Source organism: Myotis yumanensis, unplaced genomic scaffold (assembly GCF_028538775.1).
Source record: "Myotis yumanensis isolate MYYU_CA2020_CCGP unplaced genomic scaffold, mMyoYum1.0.hap1 SCAF_15, whole genome shotgun sequence".
NCBI lineage: Eukaryota > Metazoa > Chordata > Mammalia > Chiroptera > Vespertilionidae > Myotis > Myotis yumanensis.
The window spans coordinates 34,690,225-34,707,521 of NW_027223766.1; the positions used below are offsets into that span (position 1 = coordinate 34,690,225).

Genomic DNA, 17,297 nt, shown 5'->3' on the forward strand with positions numbered 1-17,297 from the left:
AAGACCAAGTAGGTCACTGTAATTATTGTGGGTTTTTTTCTCAGGGTGACACGCTGTGTAGTTTCCTAGGGCTGCATCAACAAAGCAGCACAGGTTGGGTGGATTATGTAAAACAACATATATTTATTCTGTCACAGTTACGGAGCCCAGAAGTTCAAAATCAAGGTGTCAGCAGAGCCATGCTCCCTGTGCAGGCTGTAAGGGAGGGTCCTTCTTTGCCTCCCCCTACCTTCTGGTGCTGTCAATCCTTGGCGTTCCTTAGCTCGTATCTGTATTCCTCTAAGCTCTGCCTCTGTCACCAACTGGCATTTCCCCTGTGGGACTCCCCCTCCTCTTTTCATGAGGACACAGTCCAGTCGTATTGGTCATGCTCCAGTATGACCTCATCTATAATAATAAAAGGGTAATATACCAAATAGACCGGACATCTTCCAGACATCATTCCGGATGTCCTTCCTGACAAAGCTGGGGCTGGAGGGAAGCTGGCCGGGGTCTTGGGTACCTGCCAGCAGCCCGAGGAGGAAAGCCTGGGTCCCAGGTGCCAGAGGGAAGCTGGTGCCGGCAGCTGGGGGAAGGAAGGCCTACTCTTTTTTTTTTTAATGATAAAAAAAAAAACCCTCCAAAAAAGACCCTCCACATTAGACAGACACCCAACAATACCCATGGCCTTTATTTTTTTGGTCTTTTCTGTATATTTTCATTTTAAAATCAACTAAAACAATTTGATGCTTAAAATAAAAGACAGGAACTATTTCCCAGTCAGACTTTAGTCAAGAATATATATATATATATATATATTTTGATCCTGGGGATGGGCAGGGGTGGGGAAGAGGTTGCTCAGTAGCACTAGGTGTTCCTGTCCACAGTAGGAGAGCCGTGTGGTGAGGACAGGGCACACAGCAGGGCGCGAACTTGCCTGACTAACCGAGGGAGGAAGAGAAGATGGGGAAGAAAAAATGTATGGGCTGGCTGATCTGGGCATCTGGGACTTAAAATTTACATAAAACGGTGCCATGTCCTAGCTCGGTGCTGTCTGCCTGCCTGTCTGTCTCTGCTCTGGGAAGGACTTAGTCAGTGTGGTTGGGAGAAGGCTGAGGTTCAGCGTCATCTTCATGATGTGTGTGTGGCTTCTTTTCCAGCTGAGAAACTTTTTTATTTTTTTTTTATTGTTTTTATTTTTAAAAAGAATCACAGCCAAAATAAGACATTAACTGCAAAATCCAACACGGCTGCGCGTACCCTATGTATAAAAACACACGAGTCTTGGCCTCTGGCAGGGGAGCTGAGCCCGCAGGGCCCCCATTACACTTTCCCGGGAATCTTGGCCCGCTTGTGAGCGATGGCGTCCTCCACGGCTTTGAGCTGCTTTAGGAGCTCCTCCCGCCTCAGCAGCATGCTGGCCTTCCCTGACTTGGTGCCCGTGGAGGTGGAGGCGTCTGAGGCTTTCCCAGGCACACTGGTGACCTTGCTGGAGCTCTTGGACTGGGGGGACAGTGGACGCTTCCTGCCTGGCAGGGCCACGGGAGCCTTGGCATGCTGGCCTGTCTGCGGTCCTGGCCTGGGAGAGCCCCATCTCCGCCCTGACGTCCGGCCCCAAGAACCTCGGTCTCGGGAGACGTGGGCCCGCTTGGCTGGAGGAAGGCTTAGCCTGTCCTTGTCTGAGGGCTCAGATCGCTTCCTACTCCCTTTCTCAGGGGCCTTGTTCAGCAGCGTCAGCTTGATCCCCTTGTGTGCCACCCATGCGCCCTGCGGGGGCTGCCCACAGGGTGCCCGCTGGGGAGCTGTGGGCCGCTGGGAGGATTGACTGCCCGTGGACGATTTGGAGGATTTGGGTGGCGGTGTGGATGCATCCCTTTTCCGCCGATCCTCTTTCACGCCATCTTCTCTTTTAGATTTTCCTGCTTTCTCCTCCTTGGTCTGGGCTGGGCTGGGGGGCCGGGCCCTGGCCGGGGACACAGGGCTGGCCAGGTCTGCGTACATGTCGTCCGAGCCCACGCTGTGCACCGAGCTGCTGCTGCTGCTGGACGTGTCGCTGGACACGGAGGAGACGCTGCTCACACCCAAGGACCTGGGTCTGGAAGGAGAGCCGCTGTCACCGCTGCCACTGCCCCTGATGGGCCGCCTCCTGGGGGCGGTCCTGGCAGGGCGCTCCCTCCTCCTGGCTTCCCGAGGGCCTCCCGGCTGGGCAGGCACAGGGGTGGCGGCAGTGGTCTTGGGGGCCTGTGATGGGGCTGGATTCTTCACCGTCTTCTCTCCTGCTTTCCCAGGAGGCAGAGCTGGCTCCCCCTTGGCTCCGACAGCAGGTCTGTGCGGAGAAGGCGTTGGAGAGGGGGACGGGGAGGAGGAAAAGGACCGGGGCCTGGACCGGCTGCTGGAGAAGGAGCTGTGTCTGGAAGACCGGCTAGAGCAAGAGCTGTAGGATGAGGACCGGGACCGAGACCTGGACGAACCAGAGCCAGAGGAGGAGGAGGACCGTGAGGACAACCTGGAGGCATGGGAGGCAGAGGCCGATGAGGCTGACGTTTTTCGACGCCTTCGTGCACGGCTAGGGGAGGCCGATGCACCAAGTTTCTTCTTGGGAGACTTGGACCGGCGCCAGGGGTCTTTCCACTCCTCTGCTCGCTTCCCCTGTGGCCCAGCGGAGACGGCCTCCTTCTTGGGCGGCTCAGCGTGTGGGCTTGGTGGCTGTGGGGAGCCGGGCTTCGGCTTCTCCTTTTCCTTCTCCCGCTCTTTCTCTCTGTCTCGGTCTCTGTGCCATCTGTCCTTCTCGTCCCCTTCGGCTGGCTCTCGCTCCTCTCTCCTCGGCCGCCGCTCCTTGTCGTGCGCTAGGTCTCGCTCCCGCTCCCACTGTCTGTTCTCTCGCTCTCTCTCCCTTTGCCGTTCCCGGTAATTCTGGTACAGTTCTGTTTCTGTATATTGCACCCTGAAATTCTCATACTGCCCGCCACGCCAGGACCGGTCTATTTCATAATCATAATAAGGATCTGCATAAGGCTCAAGTGTTGTGTCTCTGACATCTCTTGTAATCCGATAATTCCAATCCCGGAAAACTGCATTTTCTTTGTCAAACTCCCGTTCATCCTCACCAATGGTCACAGTAAACCTTTTCTCTTCAAAATCAGGCTCCCGTTCTCTTCGAATGGTTGCTTTTTTTAAAACCTCCTTGGCACGCCGAAGTCCTCGTTCCCAGGCGCTCTCTGTGGGGGGCTCTGGAGGGGGTGGAGGCAAAATTTCATCAACTACTGGCCCACCCCAAGGGTTGGCGGGCATCGGTGGGTGAGGTCCAAGAGGTGGGGCACCTTTAGGCCGGAAAGGTTCGGCTTTGGTGATTAGGGAGTAGTTGCCCTTGTCGTTGACTCCAGGGTCTATAAACCGACAATTCATTCCCCAGGTACAGTTCCCTTTAACCTGGTCTCTGAATGGTATGGAATTTGATATTGGCGGCAGAAGAGTGGATAATGGTGTCACAACATCTTTCATGAAGAATCGGTAGGTGGGACGAGGCCTCACCTTCCTGTCACTGGGGTCCTTTACTTTGCCCTCTTCCAGATCATCCTCATCCATCTCCCCATCATCAATCTCTCCGTCGTCATAGTCATCCTCTTTTTTTGTCTCCTTGGCTGCCTCCAGGGGCTCCTTTTCTTCCACACTGTGGACATCGGCCTTTCCCTCCTCCTCCGGAGCTCCTTCTCCCTTTTCCTCATCCTCCTCTGCCCCAGCCTTCTCTGCTTCGTCCTCCTGCCCAGTGGGGGCTGGCTCTTCGGAGACCTCCTCATCATAGTCTAACTCAAGCTCGTCCAGTTCCCTGGTGACCGAGGAGGCCTCGTCCCTCAGATCACTTGTGTGGTCTTCCTCCCCCCGATCCCCTTCCTCTGTATGAGGGGGGCTTGTAGGGCCCCTGTTCAGCTCCTGAGGCTTAGAGTCCTGGTCCTGATCCTCTTCATCAGAGCAACTTTCCTTTTCCTCCTGGCTCAGTCCCAGGACAGAATTTTCCTCATTCTCCAAATCAGAAGCCCTCCCTGTAGCTTTGTCCAAATCCTGATCAGACCCATGTTCTCTCAGAATGTCACCATCCAAGAACCCTTGCTGCTCCTCCTCTTCTAACTCTGGAGAGCGAGGGTCCCATTCAGGGCTCTCAGCCACATCCATCGCTACCCACAGTTCTCAGTGCGAGGACGGGGAGGGGGCCACGTGTTGGGGTCCAACCCCAGCAGGTTCAGAGGTCCCCAAAGGTGTGGACAGAATCTGCGAAGAAGGAATGACACGGAGACAGCATTCAGTTGATCAGCAGCCTAGCCAGGTTCAAACCAGGACCTCCAGCCAGGTTCTGTGTAGGTTCTCCAGCCAGGTTCTGTGTTTTAGTGTCTTGTTACATCTGTATTTATACCAGTTGATTTTAATCCTATCAATTTCTATTCCAAAGGTTAGGGCGTTTCTTATCTCCATTCCAGGGAGTAAAGATTATGTAGCTTAAGGGTGATTGTTTATAGTTAAAGTGATTAACTACCCGCCTGGGATTTAGTTAAGGGGTTTTATTCCCTCCCTAACTTCAGGGAAAAACCCCTACCTGGGGAAAAAACCTTTCTCAGAGAGGTGACCTTGGTTAAAACACATAGCACCAAGAAGGTGAGCAAACATATTAAGAACAGTATGCCATATACGCCAGGTCCCTTGAAACATATGCAGTGCAGATGTTTCTTCCCTGCAGCGACTGTGTCAAGCAGCAAGGATGGACCGGCTTCCTGAAGCCACGGTTCTGCTGGGGAGGGGGCGGCTTGGGGAAGGCGTCCCTCTGCCCTTCTGCTCCTCACAGACTCCGACTTGAGGTGCGACGCGAGCGGAACAAACAGGCTCCACTACCCACGGGGGCCGGCCATTGTGCCAGGAAGGCCTACTCTTGCACGAATTTTCATCCATCAGGCCTCTAGTATTAACATAACTAATTACATCTGCAGTGGCCTATTTCCAAATAAGGTCAGTTTCTGAGGTATTGAGGGTTAGGACTTCAACCTGTCTTTCTGGAGACACAACTAAATCCATAGGACATGGAAAGCAGAGAGTTTTGATATACAAGTTACATTATCTGACTTATATTTTAAAAATAGGTTTTTGGCTGCAACATTTAGGAACTGATAGGACAAAATTGGAAGCAGGGAGAGCAGGAAGGAGTTGGTGATAGATGATAATAGTTTTGGAATAAGGCAGCAATAAGGGAAGGTGGTAAAAAGTGATGGAATTAGACATATTTCAGAAGTAGAGCGGACGGTATTTACTAATAGTTTCAATCTCTGTGTGAAAAGAGCAGTATCGATAATTCCAACGGTTGGGCCGCAGCAAGTAGAAACGTGGAATTATTAACTGAGGAGAAAATTAAAAATGAGAGTCTAGGAGGACAACATTTGGATTTTTAGTGAATACATTAACTTTGAGAAATGCTTGAAGCAGGCTGCCTGACAAATCTTGGTTTATACCTATCGCCTATGTTATGTATAATGAAACACATGGCTGGTATTTCATATTTTAGCAAGATATGCATATCAGTAGTGTATTAGTTTACTGTGGCTACCATAAAAAAAAATTACCCAAAACGGGGTGACTTAAACCAACACATTTATTCTCTCAAAGTTCTGAGGGCAGGATTGATTCCTTCTAGAAATGTTGAGGGATAATTGCTCCCACGCAGACTCTCTTCTAGCCTTGGGTGGCTGCCAGCTGTCCTTGATATTTCCTGGTTTGTAGATGCTTGGTTTCAATCTCTGCTTCCATCTTCACATTGCCTTTTTCTCTGTGTCCTTTCCCCTTCTCCTGTCTTATAAGAACACTTGCTAGATTTAGGGTCTATCCAAACCAGAATGGTCTCATCCTGAGATACTTAATTACATATACAAAAACCTCTTTGTAGACAGGCTGGTGTGGTCCAATGGTTGAGCATCGATGTATGAACCAGAAGGTTTTGGGTTGATTCCTGGTCAGGGTACATACGTGGGTTGCAGGCTTAATTCCTGGTAGGGGGCATGCAGGAGGCAGCTGATCAATGATTCCCCCTCATCATTGATGTTTCTATCTCTCTCTCTCTCTCCCCCTTCCTCTCTGAAATTATATATATAAAACTTCTTTGTAGATAAATTTACACTCAGGTCATAACAGTGAGGTCCTAGGTTCCAAAGCTGAGAAATAAATCTCTGTTTAAACCACCCAGTTCACAGTATTTTCTTATGATAGCCAAGCCAACTATCATAACACACGTGGGCCAATGTGATTCTATTTACTACATAAAAATTAGAAGGCCAACATCTAGGTCAAACATTTATAGCTACTTTAAAAGATTTCATTCAGAGAATGATTTCATGCATGCAACTGCCAAAGGTGTGTTTAATCTCGTTCTGAAGTTTGACTTTTTATTTTGATAGTTATTTTTATTTTGATGGAATCTCTCTTCTAAAATTTTTCTTATTTTGGATTTTGACGTTTCTTGTGCAAATATAGAAAAGTGAAGTAATAGTTCCATTAACAGAAGTACTTCACAGATGTGCTAGTATGATACCAGTTTTATATCAAAAGTTGTTCAATGCTTCAAGTAGAAAAAACAATTCCAATAATGGCTTAGTTTTTAAATTCCAATTCATGAAATGTAAAATTGTTGAACACTCCTAGTGATCACGTGAAATATCTTACAAAATTGTGATTATTTATTACAAATTCAACTAAATGGTCCAACATTTAAAATAAAATGATGTTAGGAAAACAAACTTTCTTGCAGAAAAGTTAGGAAAAAATTTAAAAGTTAGTAAATTAAAAAAATGGAATAAGAGATGTATACACAACGCTACATTTTACATAATAACAATGACTGCAATTCAATTTTTTGGTGTCAAAGCTGGTGTCCAATAGAAAATACTGTCAAGTATAGCAATGCTCTCTGTCTTTGCTGCCCATGTATACATACTTAAGGCTTTGAATAATTACTTGGTAGTTGAACATACTTAATAAATGAATATATAATAGTGTTAAATGATTTTTTAAAGGCACCCTCAAAATTTTGTATTTCATTCCCTTGTGTTTAGCACCACTTCTACTTTTAAAGTTAGTGTTTATATATCTAATTGAACATTTCAAGAAAGCTGTAGGATGGTGTGTGGGATTTCAGGATAGAGGTCTAGGCCAGATATGCAATTTGTAAATCAACAGTATACAGATGGAAATTTAAGCCATAAATTGGAATTTTTTTTCTCACCCTGAAAGGATAAATGAATCAGAAGTCTTCATATATAAAATCCTAATCCTCATTTAAATGTGTATTAAAAGCTATTCTTCAATCTTAAGGCCCTAACACTTCTTTCGGGACTGTTGCATATTATAAAGTCTTGGTTTTCCATAGTAGAATATTGCCTAACCTAGCCTAGATTAACATGCTATGAACACAGACATAAATATCTGCTATAATAAAATGATGTGACTCACTCATTTCATATTTTTTAATACTTAATGGGAATTAGCATTAGGAATAGCAAATGCCTATATTCCGTTTGTGATTGCATTATTTCGTGCAATATTAGGAAGGCTACTAATAGTATTAACAAAATTTCTGTATTTGATTGTGAGAAAAAGTGCTACTCGGAAGAGAGGTTTATACCTACATTTCCAGCTGCTTAGTTAAAACAAAACAACAAAATGAAACACCTCTATCTGGTGGTCCTGCCAGAAACTCAAAATCAAATGCACAAAAGTCAAAAGGCTAAGCACAGTTTCCTATCCGTCCTAATTTCCCTCCAACTATTTCTTCGTCCTCTATCTGCTGTTTCTGCTTTGGAATCACTTGTTTTTAATTTACCTAGCCTTAAAATATTGGCATTACTTCACATGCTCTTTTGTTTATTTGTTTTGGTCTAAATGATTCCAGGTAACCCACCCTTACTGACTGACCCTTTGCAACAGCTCTCAAATCCAAGTCCATTCCCCACTCTTTCTGTCCTTAGCATATTCTGACATCCATTTCATTCACTGACTGATTGAAATACGTTGCTTACTAGCCTTTCTGCTTCTGGTCTCTCCTATCTCTAAACTGTCTCACTTAATGCTACCAATTTCTAAAGATCCCTAAGCATGTCACTCCTCTGCCTAATATTTAATATCTTTCCCATAGTTCTTGAAGACTTAGATTTTAGATTCCTTAAACTTGCAATTGAATCTCATCTAACTTTTCTAATCTCATCTTTCACTTTTCTATTTTAGAGTGTGGTCCAACCAAATTGAACTACTCTTGCCCACATATAATATCCCCCCTTTTTTTTTCTTCCCTCCTCAATTCCCTTCCCAAAGAAATTGCTTCCTCTGCACAATTTTCCTTCTCTCACTTCTGCATATCAATACATGTACTTCAAATGTCACCTGGCCTCAGCACTCATATATAAAATCGAGCTGCTGAACTATTTTTGTACTTAGTTCTAACTTTCTATAAAAGAGATATAGGATGTCCCCAAAAATGTATACACACTGTACCAGCTGATAACTCCCTTAATTTTGAAATGAACTCTATATTAATAAACACTGACTTCATAATCATTCAAAGTGTGTATACATTTTTGGGGGGATACCTGTATGTACATGGTTATATGAAAATCAAATCAATATTCTATTTCCCCTTAGCCATTTTCCTTATATTTAATTATTTTGGTGCTTACTTCATAACTCTAAAGAACGTGTTGTAACTTTACATCAGTTTTTTTAATCTCTATTAAAATGGAAAGTTAAAGACTCTCATGGTTTAGTTTACAAAATCTACATGTCAGATAAACCTTTCTTGATTGTCACTTGCTTTCCCCCCCCAGAGAGTGGCTTTCCAGACTATTGACCAGCTGTTGAACAATCAATTTCAGATCAACTTCAATTTGGCCGGGCCCACCTTTGCTAAGGCCTCTATTTCTTTTCCTGCCAACACTTTATTCCAAGTTTGAAGAGAGACCTTTCCCTAGAGTCCTTGCACTGATCGTTCATAAAAGCGAGACTTTTAACAAGATCAAACGTAACAAATTGCCTTTTCAGCACAGAGGATGGTTACTCGAAGATTGAGTCCCACCTTTCAAAATGTCCAGGCATCACCCCTCCCGGCTCACCTCTTGGTCTGCCTCCTATGGCTAAAGTCAGCTTATCTTTCCCCGGTGGGAATGCCCTTAGAGGCATCCACGCAGCTCAGATTGTAGTTGCGAAAGCCTTGCAGGGACAGAGAGAGGCCTGGTGTGCCCCTCTCTAAAGCACAGTGCACCTCCTGAAGCCTTGTTTTCTGTCTTTAGATCGACCCTCTTAAGACAAGTGAAAAATCAGAATATCTGCTTGCTTTACAAGATCCGAGAGGTAATCTTGCCTTACAGCCTTTAGAGTTGTAACCTCCTATATGTACATTATGCCTGTTTTCTAAAAAATTAGACTTTTCAGCCATAAACCATACCATATGTAGAATCACACTGTTACAGTCTAGACACAGGGCTTTTCTAATGATCAGACTCTCTCATTGGTTAACCCAAGTAAGTGAGAGTTGAGTATTTTGTTAACTCTCTCTGCAGTTTTCAACTCTCTACTCTCTTAGGATGATGAACACACACAACACACTAAGACAGTGGTTCTCAACCTTCTGGCCCTTTAAATACAGTTCCTCATGTTGTGACCCAACCATAAAATTATTTTCGTTGCTGCTTCATAACTATAATGTTGCTACTGTTATGAATCGTAATGTAAATATCTGATATGCAGGATGGTCTTAGGCGACCCCTGTGAAAGGGTTGTTCAACCGCCAAAGAGGTCGCGACCCACAGGTTGAGAACCGCTGCACTAAGAGGTTATAATGAACAAGTGTAGCAGAGATTAAACCCGTTATTAAAAAGGAAACTTTTTCTAGTAGAAATATAATCTGTGCAAATCAACTTTTCATATAACAAAGGTGGTCTCTTAAGTGATCATATGGAAACCCAGGTCTCTTGGCTTCATAGCACTTCAAAGACTCCCAAACTCTATCAGGTTGTTGCTGTGTGGCATATATTACCAGAGAGAAAGCTCTTCAACTACACATATCATTAAATTGTATATTTTTTATTCTCAAATTTGTAACTTGCTTGTCATGGTTCTAAAGTCTTGGGACTAAGACTGAGAAATTCCAGCCCAAAGAACCAAGTTCTCTCTCAACTGTTGAAAACTGCAAGAAAGATTTCCTGTTCTTGTGACTGAGAAAGGCAGCCGCACTGTGAGTATCATTTGGAGGTGTCTTTTCTCACATGTGTGGAGGTTGATGACAGGCGGGTAAAGATGGTGGAATAGCTCCTTGTTCCTTCCCTTTCCTATAACAAGATGTTAAACCCTCATAGCAAGACAGCATACCAAAGTAACACGACACTTTACAATGCATAATTTACTAAGACAATGCATAATAACATATTCCATGACATCGAGACCTCTCAGTCAAATCAAGTTTCTTTAAAAAAGAAAAAAGGCTAGGAGGAGGTGTATTTTGAAGAAAGGCTTTAATTAGTAAAACTACCTTAAGAGGAAAAGTAGTGTAGGGGATTTTCAAAGTTGGCTGCAATAGCTCCATTCCCAAATGTCCTTTTAGAGCATTGACACTCTCCATCTAGAGGTAAAACTTAATTCTCTCTCCTTGAATCTAAATAGTACTGTGACACACTTGTAACCAGTGGAAAGTGACAGGAGTGACACTATATGTGTTCTGAGGCTCTGCCATGAAAGGAAAGGTTCCACCTCCTTAGCTGGGATACTGATTCTGGAGCCTAAACTGCATTGTATAAAATCCAAATACCCTGAGGCCGCCAGAAGAGACAAAATGTAGTGTCTGTCCACAGCTTCAGTGGAGGTCTCACTTGATGGCCAGTATCGGCCATTAGACATGGACAGAAAACACTTCCAAATGATTCCTTATCCCAGGTGACAAGTCATCTTCCACCTTCCTGTGTTCCCAGGACAGGCCCCAGATACCAGGGAGCAAGAAAAAGCCATCCCCCACTATGCTCGGTCTGATGTCCCAACATATAGGATCTGAGAGCACAATACAATTAATTTGTACCCCTTTAAGTTTTAAAAGAATCTGTGAGGCAGCAATAGCAACCAGCAGCGGACCCTATACTGTGAGTACAGGTGGAAGAGGACTGGAGTCTCTGAAGAGTCACCTGAAGTATCCCTGAAACCCCATGTGCTATTCTCTGCAGTTGAGGGACTCAGGAGTGACACTCGATACAAAGTGGCTGCCGCAGGGCAGAAGGAAGAAAGCAGAGGCCTGCAGGAGGCAGTACACATCCCCACTGATGACAAGAAGGACTAGGATGTCACCATTTCCCACGGACAAGAGGGAGGCACTTGGCCTTTTATGTCCTATCAAAGAAGACTGTGTGGGAGGGTGAGGGAACTCCACAGCTAGTGTCTGAGTGTGGAGCTGAGATAAAAGCATCCAGCTGCAGAAGAGGTAGCGACATATCAAGGGATGAGCCCAGCAGGGAACTTCTCAGGGACCTTGAAAATTGTCCAGGATAGAAGAAGTTTAAAATATCTGCCAGGTCTAGAGAGTTAGAAATAAGTGTATAATTTTAGTACTATACTGTACTCGACTGACACATAATATAATAGCAAAATACTAACACAATATTATATGATAAGCAATTGTTTTTTCCTCCTTGCCTCTCCTCCAAAATTGCAGTTATAGTTAGTGAAGAAATTAAAAGGAAAATAAAAAGTGAAATAAAACAAAAACACACCCAGACCTTTATATAGAAAAGGAGAATGTGATGTTGAGGACTTGCCCATGTAACCCATAGTAACCAGCTGAAAGGCACAGTCTGTGGTCCCTGGCACAGATGAGTAGATGTGGTTGCTAGAGTTAGGGGAAGTCCTCTCTTAATCCCCCCCACATCTTCTCAATTAAATATTTAGTAGGATTATTACCAAGAGTTAGGGTGGAGGAAAATATACATGTTTGAGGAGAAAGGAGAAGCTATTAAATAGTCATCAGGACAAAAGATTGAACTAGTATAACTGATTAGTGACTGTAAATATTTCATGTGAGGTCAGTGATCAAGAATGTAAAGTGATTTAGACTCAAGTGGTTATCTAGTCTTCTTCAGCCATGTCTGGCTGTTGGATGGACACACCCAAGGTGAGGCAAAAGTAGATTTACAGTTGTGAGTATGTGAGTCAGGACCTTAATATTTAAGCTGAGGAAGATGAAAAATGAGGAAGTGAGGTGTGGTGAAGAAAAGTAAAAGGCTGGTAGAGTCAAAGCTGGACGTTCTGAGCAGCTGGAGTGGGGATAGGAGAGGGAGTCAGAAATATAGCAGTAGCTGTTATCTTAATTTAATGAATCAGTGATGTGCTTGATGCTTTAAATATTATTTATCCCATTATAGGATGAATTTGTATTCTACAGAATATTTTTATAATATATATCACATATTGCATATATTATGTATTATATCTAATACTAGAGGCCCAATGCACGAAAATTTGTGCAAGAGTAGGCCTTCCTTCCCCCAGCTGCTGGCACCAGCTTCCCTCTGGCACCCAGGACCTGGGCTTCCCCCCGGCCTCTGGCAAGCACCCCAGATCTGGGCTGGCTTCCCCTGAGCCGCCCGCAGGCACCCAGGACCCAGTCGGCTTCCCTCTGGCCCTGGCTTCGTCAGGAAGGACATCTGGAATGATGTCTGGTCTAATCAGCATATTACCCTTTTATTATTATAGATAACTAGGATATTCAGAATATAAGAAGTTACCAAGGATAAATCACTTAATTTTTATATCCCATTTGTCATTCTTTATATCCCATTTGTCACATCTCTCAATTATGCTAATCCTGGAGTCATTTAGAGGGAAATTCTTTAAAGAACTAAAATATTTTACATATATTTACTAAATTCAATTGTACTTTTACATTTTCTGTGTTTGTTTTTAGTGAAAGTTTGTTATACTCAACCTATCTATAGTAAAATAAATTTGAAGAAGCAAATACAATGTCTATTTTGGATGTCAAACTACTATGACAGGCATTGCTAAGGCTAGTAATTATAAATATTTTTGAATTTTTGAAAAGTTAATTTGTTATTTAATTGAAAAGAATACACATTTTTCTCCAAAACACATATATACTTTTTGACACGTTCATCAATGTTTAAAATGAAATATAATAAGATAAGAATGAATATACAGAATTATATTACCCCTTTCAGTATGAATTATAATCTAATGATTAAACTACATATAGATATTTAGTATTCTGTATTATTTTTCAATTTTCCATTTTAGTTAATTTATGCACCAAAGCATTTGATGTTCAGATTATTTATAGATACAGAGGCCATTAAGTCTTGCCACATAAATGGTAAATAATGACTCCATAAAATAATCCTTTAATATTACTTTATGAATATGTATGACATTATTATAAGTATTCATTTCTCAAACCTTTCTTATAAGCAGGGATAAGTACATAATAAAACAAGCAGTAGGTACTACAACTGTATTGGTTCTGTACATAATTTCTGTATAAAGAGTTTATATAAAAACCTTTCAAACATTTTAAAATTATGTTATTCACTAGATTAGTACTTTTTACATTTCGAAAGTTCTCTTTACTACTAATAGAAAAAAAGAAAAATCATATTGTAGTGTAGGTGAATCATGTAAATTGGCAACTTAACTTCTTTGTAGTTTCCAGGAATATGGTTGAAAAATCAAAAACAATGGAAAGCCCAAATTCACCACCTGCTGTATTTTATGCTTCAGATCTGGTTGTAATTAAGCAAGAATTTTATTTTCAGCATTGTATTCATTTTTAGCTTTAAATCCCAACTATATTGAGAGATTAAAAGTGTTTCATTGTCAAAGGTATTATACCTTTAAAAAGCTGGCTGTTTTGTGAAAGCTGAATGGTTATAATTCTTTATAATTTTTTTTTCTCAAAAGCAGTTCCTGATTATAATTATATACCTGTTAAATACCTATTTTAAACGCCCTAGACATCAATAATAGCAATATGATTTTAAATTTACCCCAAAGCTTGGTTCATAAAATTAAATTGCCCAAATCTAGCATACAGGCAGTCTTTAATAGGAGACAATTCCTACTTAATTGCTCTCTACTTTTGATGATTTTTCATTGATTCTTTAAAGTACAAGTATTTTGGATGAAATATATGGTTAAATTTTAATGGCAATTAATGGGTTAGACTCCTTAAAAGGTCTTGTACTACATTTTAATTAACTACTGTGAATAGCTATTGCAACAAAGGAAATGGTAGGGGAGATTTTAAAATTATTACTTGATGTAAAGAAAACCTTTTTACAAAGCAATTTACTGCCCATTTTTTAGAAATAAAGGAATACTAGATATTTTAAAAGAACGTGTATTTTAAATGTCTTTATGAAGACACATTTTCTGCTTTAGTATCTTTTTCAAAAAGATAAAATTTAATTACATTAAAAAGTAAATTTAATGCTTAAGATTTCAGGACCAATAGAAGTAAAAACAAACAGAAAAACAGAGCTGTAAAAGACACATTTGAGTAGATGGTAAATGCAGTGAGAGAAAAGTGCTAAGGGAGGCAAATCTAATTTTAATCTTGGGCTCAGCAATTACTTGCTTTGTAAATTTGAAAAGTTGCTTACCCTTATGGAACTCCAATTTCTGATTTGTAAAGTGGAGAACAAAACTTCCTTATAAGCAGGGATAAGTACGTAATAAAATAAGCAGTAGGTACTACAAACTTAAGGGTTGTTTTGGCGATAAGAAGAAATCTACAAAAAGGATTTGGCAGAGGGTTTAGCCTACAGAGGACACTCTGGATGCTAGAGATCACTCACATCCATGTTTCTTTCTTTTTTTCAATACCTATTGTTGAAAGTATTATATATGTCCTCTTTCTCCCCCAAATGACCCCATCTAGGCTGTCCCTGCCATCCACCCCAGGCCTTCAGCACCCAATTTTCTGTGTCCATGGCTTATGCATATATGCATACAAGTTCTTTAGAAGGTCTCTTCCCACCCACCCACCCAACATACCTTCCCTCTGAGATTCCACAGTCTGTTCCATGGTTCTATGTCTCTGGATCTATTTTGTTCATCAGTTTATCTTGTTCATTAGATTCCACATATGTGTGAGATCATGTGATGCTTGTCTTGCTCTGACTGGCTTATTTCACTTAACATAATACCTTCAGGTCCTTCCATGCTATCTCAAAGGGTAAGAGATCCTTTTCTTTTTTTTTTTTTTTTTTTTACTGCTGCATAGTATTCCATGGTGTAGATGTGCCACAGCTTTTGTATCCACTCATTTATTGATTAGCACTTGGGTTGTTTCCTGATTGTAAATAGCACTGCTATGAACATAGGGATGCATATGTTCTTTCTGATTGCTGTTTCAGGCTTCTTGGGATATATTCCTAGAAGTGGGATTACTTGGTCAAACAGCAGTTCCATTTTTAATTTTTTGAAGAGACTCCACACTGATTTCCATATTGATTCTCCCAGTCTGAATTCCCCCCAGCAGTGCCAAGAGACATAGGAAAAAATTCTCAACATCCCTAATCAGAGATGCAAATTAAAATGACAATGAGGTACCACCTCACACCTGTCAGAACGGCTGCCATTTGCAGTGTTTCTTACATCAGCTCATAAACATATCTGCCTATTAATATCCTTCACACCTGACTTTGTACCAAAGAGCAAGATTGATTGTGTTTTAAAGCTGAGAAGTGGCCAGATGTCCTTTACTAAGAATAACCATCTGGCTAAAAGTATGCCCATTTAGAAATCATAATATCTCAATGAATATAAAATTACTACTATGCTAGAAAGGTTAAAGAAGTGACCTTAATGGTGACAGTTTTGGAAATAATGGGGAAATTAGTATGGCAGACATGATAAAAGTCTTCATATAACAGAGACAATTTATTTTCTTTCTATACATCATTACTTGTCATAGCAACTAAACTTTAATACAAGATATTTTATATTACCACACACACACACACACACACAAAAAAAAAAAAGGAAAACAAGACTTAGAAAGATTGTCGCTTGCCAAGGTCATTAAACTAGTAACTGGTGGACAGGACTTTATCCCAAACTATCTGAGTCTGAAAATTATGTTCTTAACCACAAAGTTATATATGTCTTTAAATATTAAATGTACCTGTATATCATAAAAAAGGCTTTTTGTACAGAAATGTATGAAGAAGGCCTGTTAATGAATATTATCATTGGAAAAGCAGTAAAACAGTAAACATTACATTTTTATTTTCTATTCCACCTTCCTTTCACTACATTTTTATATTAGGATGTGAATTTTCATAAGGAAGTATCTAATACTATAAACACTAAAAATGATATTTTTAAAATTAATACTTTTCATTGATTTCAGAGAAGGGGAGAGGGAGAGAGAGATAGAAACTTCAACAATGAGAGAGAATCATTGATCAGCTGTCTCCTACATGCCCCTTACTGGAGACTGAGCCCACAACCCGGGCATGTGCCCTTCTCGTTCATAGGTCAACGCTCAACCACTGAGCCACACCAACTGGTCTAAAAATGATACTTTACAAAATATTTCTGTGAAAATTTGAATTATTACATAAAATGTACAAAGGCTTTATACAGCTGGTTCTAAAAGATAGAACAGTTATATCTAGAGAATATTTGTATTGCAGCTTTTATTTCCAGTTATTATTTTGAACAACATTATTGAGATAATTCACATGCCATGCAATTTGCTCATTTAAATTATACAATTCAATTAATAAAAATATTGACAAAGTGGTGCAACCATCATGACAATCTAGTTTTAGAACATTTTTATTCCCTACAAGAACCCAGGTGACAATTAACAATCCCTTCCAATCCTCTCTCCCATCAGCTTCTGAAAAACAATCAATTGTATGAAGATTTGTCTATTCTGGATTTTACATATAAATGGAATCATATTCTGTGGTCTCTTGTGACTAGCTCCTTTCACTTAGGTTATGTTTTCAAAGTTCATGTTGTAGCATTTGTCATTTCTTTTTAACGATGAATAGTATCCCGTTGTATGGAACACTGCAGTGTACTTACAATATCCACTCATCAGTTGGTGGGCATTGGGTTTGTTTCCACTTTGTGTTGATTATGAATAATGTTACTCTATTTGCACAGAAGTCATATGTGTGTGCATGTGTGTGTGTGTACATATGGTATTTATTACTCCTGGGTATATACCCAGAAGTCGAAATTATTGGGTCATCCAAAAATCATGTTTAGCCTTTGCAAGAACCACC

At 41.3% G+C, this 17,297-nt stretch overlaps 1 protein-coding gene across 2 annotated transcripts; it reads right to left on the minus strand.

Annotated features, from left to right (window-relative positions):
* Positions 1-1,302: 1,302 nt before the first annotated feature.
* LOC138993075 (zinc finger CCCH domain-containing protein 18-like) lies at positions 1,303-4,149 on the minus strand. 2 transcript variants are annotated; one of them, XM_070392158.1, is made up of 2 exons: positions 3,472-4,149; positions 1,303-3,408 (listed from the first exon to the last, which is right to left on the minus strand). In XM_070392158.1, exons 1-2 carry the CDS (start codon positions 4,147-4,149, stop codon positions 1,303-1,305), a joined length of 2,784 nt encoding a protein of 927 aa, XP_070248259.1. The 2 variants fall into 2 exon arrangements, with proteins under 2 accessions (XP_070248259.1, XP_070248258.1); XM_070392157.1 differs by having other exon boundaries at positions 1,303-4,149.
* Positions 4,150-17,297: the final 13,148 nt, after the last annotated feature.

Bases quoted from the DNA above. Each gene is read 5' to 3' on its own strand.
- LOC138993075 (XM_070392157.1), bottom strand. From the start codon at position 4,149: ATGGATGTGGCTGAGAGCCCTGAATGGGACCCTCGCTCTCCAGAGTTA.